This window comes from Branchiostoma floridae, chromosome 1 (genome assembly GCF_000003815.2).
Source record: "Branchiostoma floridae strain S238N-H82 chromosome 1, Bfl_VNyyK, whole genome shotgun sequence".
NCBI classification, from domain to species: domain Eukaryota; kingdom Metazoa; phylum Chordata; class Leptocardii; order Amphioxiformes; family Branchiostomatidae; genus Branchiostoma; species Branchiostoma floridae.
In genome coordinates this window covers 13,447,009-13,449,521 of record NC_049979.1, presented here as the reverse complement: position 1 = coordinate 13,449,521, position 2,513 = coordinate 13,447,009, and the positions used below count along the sequence as shown (strand labels likewise).

The following is a 2,513-nucleotide window of genomic DNA, read 5'->3' as shown; positions in this document are numbered from 1 at the left end:
ACATTTTGTAATGCATTTGCTAAAGTAATTTGTTTCAAAACCTTTCCATTTTCCAAAATGTTGGTACTTCCCTCCTATGGTACTGTAATGCATGATTATGTCTGCATGATTACTAACCACTGTACTGTCTGTATACATGCATGCATGCTTGCCTATCCTGCCGCTGCATGCCCAGGATCTCTGGGTCACTCCCCAGTACAGTACACCCACGTGGGTGTGCAGGTGGGGTACCCCCAGGATGGGATGGGGAAGGTGGAGTACCCACAAGTGGGCTTTGTCCGCAGAGGTTTGAGTTGTTTGCTGATGCTATTTGCATTGTCTGGGGTGTATGAATCTATGTGTGTGTGTTTGTAATCTTTACACCACTGCCTACCAATGAAGCCTTGGGCCCTACCCTCTACTGAATCCATGGAGTTTGCATGAATTGAATGAATGAAATGGGTCTGAGTGCACTTGAATGCACATTTGGCTGTTCTCATCCCAACTGAATCCAATGGTAGGCAGTGATGTCAGACACCTTGTATCAGAATGCATGTCTGTGCTCGCCTGCATCCATGCTGTCGCTATTTGCATGTCCTCGCTGCATGACCTTGCATGTCCTGATTGACCTTTACCCCCTGGCCGCCCGGCGCAGACTGGACGGTCGTAGATCTCTCGGATTCCTCCTACAGGTTCTCGACTTTCCGCCTCTCCCAACCAGCTCACACCAGTTCACTCCCCCTCCCGCGTTCTCCATGCTGAAAGTAAGTGGGAGACAAGGAACCATGTACTGTGTCATGTCTGTGTTGTCTCTTCTGTCATGTTGTCTTTGACCCCTTAATGTGGAATCACCTGCACTTTATACTGCTGATCTCAACTGAAGCTCATGCATTCACATCATATCATCACCTCTCATTTGCATGGACTATTTTTTAACATGCACCTAGTATGCATAGATTTATTTCCTTGTTCCAAATACAACTTGAAATAATCACATACATGTATATCATATCTCTGTCCAATTGTTTCTACCGCCTATCCCCATTTGTCACATATGGTGCTCAGTGTTTAAGTTCTTACTTTCATTCAATAGGAATAGGAATTGAAGTACAGTTTTGCAAATGACAGGATTACATGATGATGCAGGTCTGCTGTTTACATTTGGTTTAAATGTAAGAGATAAACTTACTGCTTAAAGCATTTTGAACAGTCCTATGAAATCAATATTCCTAGCTCAGTCACATGGCCCTTCCGTGTGGTATCACAGATAGAATGAACCTAAGACTCTAGTAAGAGCCCTCTGTCAGTAACTGTGGGGTTACCATTTTCCCCTCCGTTACCAGATGTGTCTGAGTTGCGTGACCAGTTTGACCGTGAGCGGAGAGAGATCGAGCAGGCGTACAAAATGGAGATAGCAGAGCTGGAGGAGAAGAAGGCGGAGCTGGAGAAAGGCCTTGTGGAGCTCCAGGAAAAACACGAGAGTGAGAAAAACGAAATGGAGCAGAAATTTGCGCTCGATAAGGCCGGTCTTCGCGACCGCTTAGAGGCTGAGTTCAAGGAGGACCTGGAGATCCGGATTGCAGAGACCCGGACTCAGCTTCTCAAGGTGGGTTTTCTGACTAGTCACAAATGAAGTGTTGAATTTGAAGTGTTAAAAATTATTTGGTTTATATTCATGCTGTATTTTTCTTAGTATGTAAGATGGAAGCTACATCCAAAGTAAATGTGAATTGCATGTAACTGTTGGAAAAATTCAGCATTCTTACAAAACAAAGTTAAAGACAAAACAAGAAGAATGACAGCTTATCTGTTAGTTGAGTCAGGAGGAAAGGGGCCTTATTTTTTGGGTCCCAGGTACGATTTAGTCTTATACATTGTGGTAGAATCCCTACATTATGGTAAAATAGATGTTTTGCAAAGTCAGCTGATGTATTGTCTGTGTTCAGGAGAAGGATATGGGTGCATCAGAGCTGATGACCCAACACGCCTCAGAACTACAGACCAAGCTGGAGGACCAGCGCAGAGACCTGGAGCAGAAGTTTGACAAGGAGAAATCAAACATGGAACAGAAACACCACCTGGAGGTCAACGCCCTGCAGGCCGGCTTCGACAAGGAGGTGAATGAGCTGATCAACAGTCATCGCAAGGAGATGGAACAGCTGGAGAACAAACACAGGTAAAGAACTGTATGGGTTATTAGAACAGCTGGAGAACAAGCACAGGTAAGGAGCTCTATGGGGGTAATGTTGCAGCTGGAGAACAAGCACAGGTAGGGTAATGTATGGAGTATTGAAACAGTTGGAGACCAAGCACAGATTGGAGCAGTATGGGGGATTTCTACCTAAGGTACAAGAATTGGACGGTAGGTGGGTGCCATTATCTATAATGTAGGAATACACTGTAAATTAGTGTTATGTACTAGTACTTATAAATGTGGCAACCTACATGTTGTCTCCATTTTAGTTTTTCATCAGTTGACACATATTCACTTTTAACTCACAGGAAAGAGAAGGAAGCTATGGAAGAAGCCAAGG

At 44.3% G+C, this 2,513-nt stretch overlaps 1 protein-coding gene across 1 annotated transcript in view; it reads left to right on the top strand.

The window, feature by feature from the left end:
* The window catches only part of LOC118415376 (ninein-like protein), a gene marked incomplete in the record, with an annotated part of 31,946 nt that overhangs the window by 20,164 nt on the left and 9,269 nt on the right, over positions 1–2,513 (top strand). Inside the window, 4 exon segments of the mRNA XM_035819937.1 lie at positions 672–743; positions 1,323–1,585; positions 1,926–2,155; positions 2,482–2,513. Of these exon segments, the coding sequence (XP_035675830.1) occupies positions 672–743; positions 1,323–1,585; positions 1,926–2,155; positions 2,482–2,513 (597 nt within the window).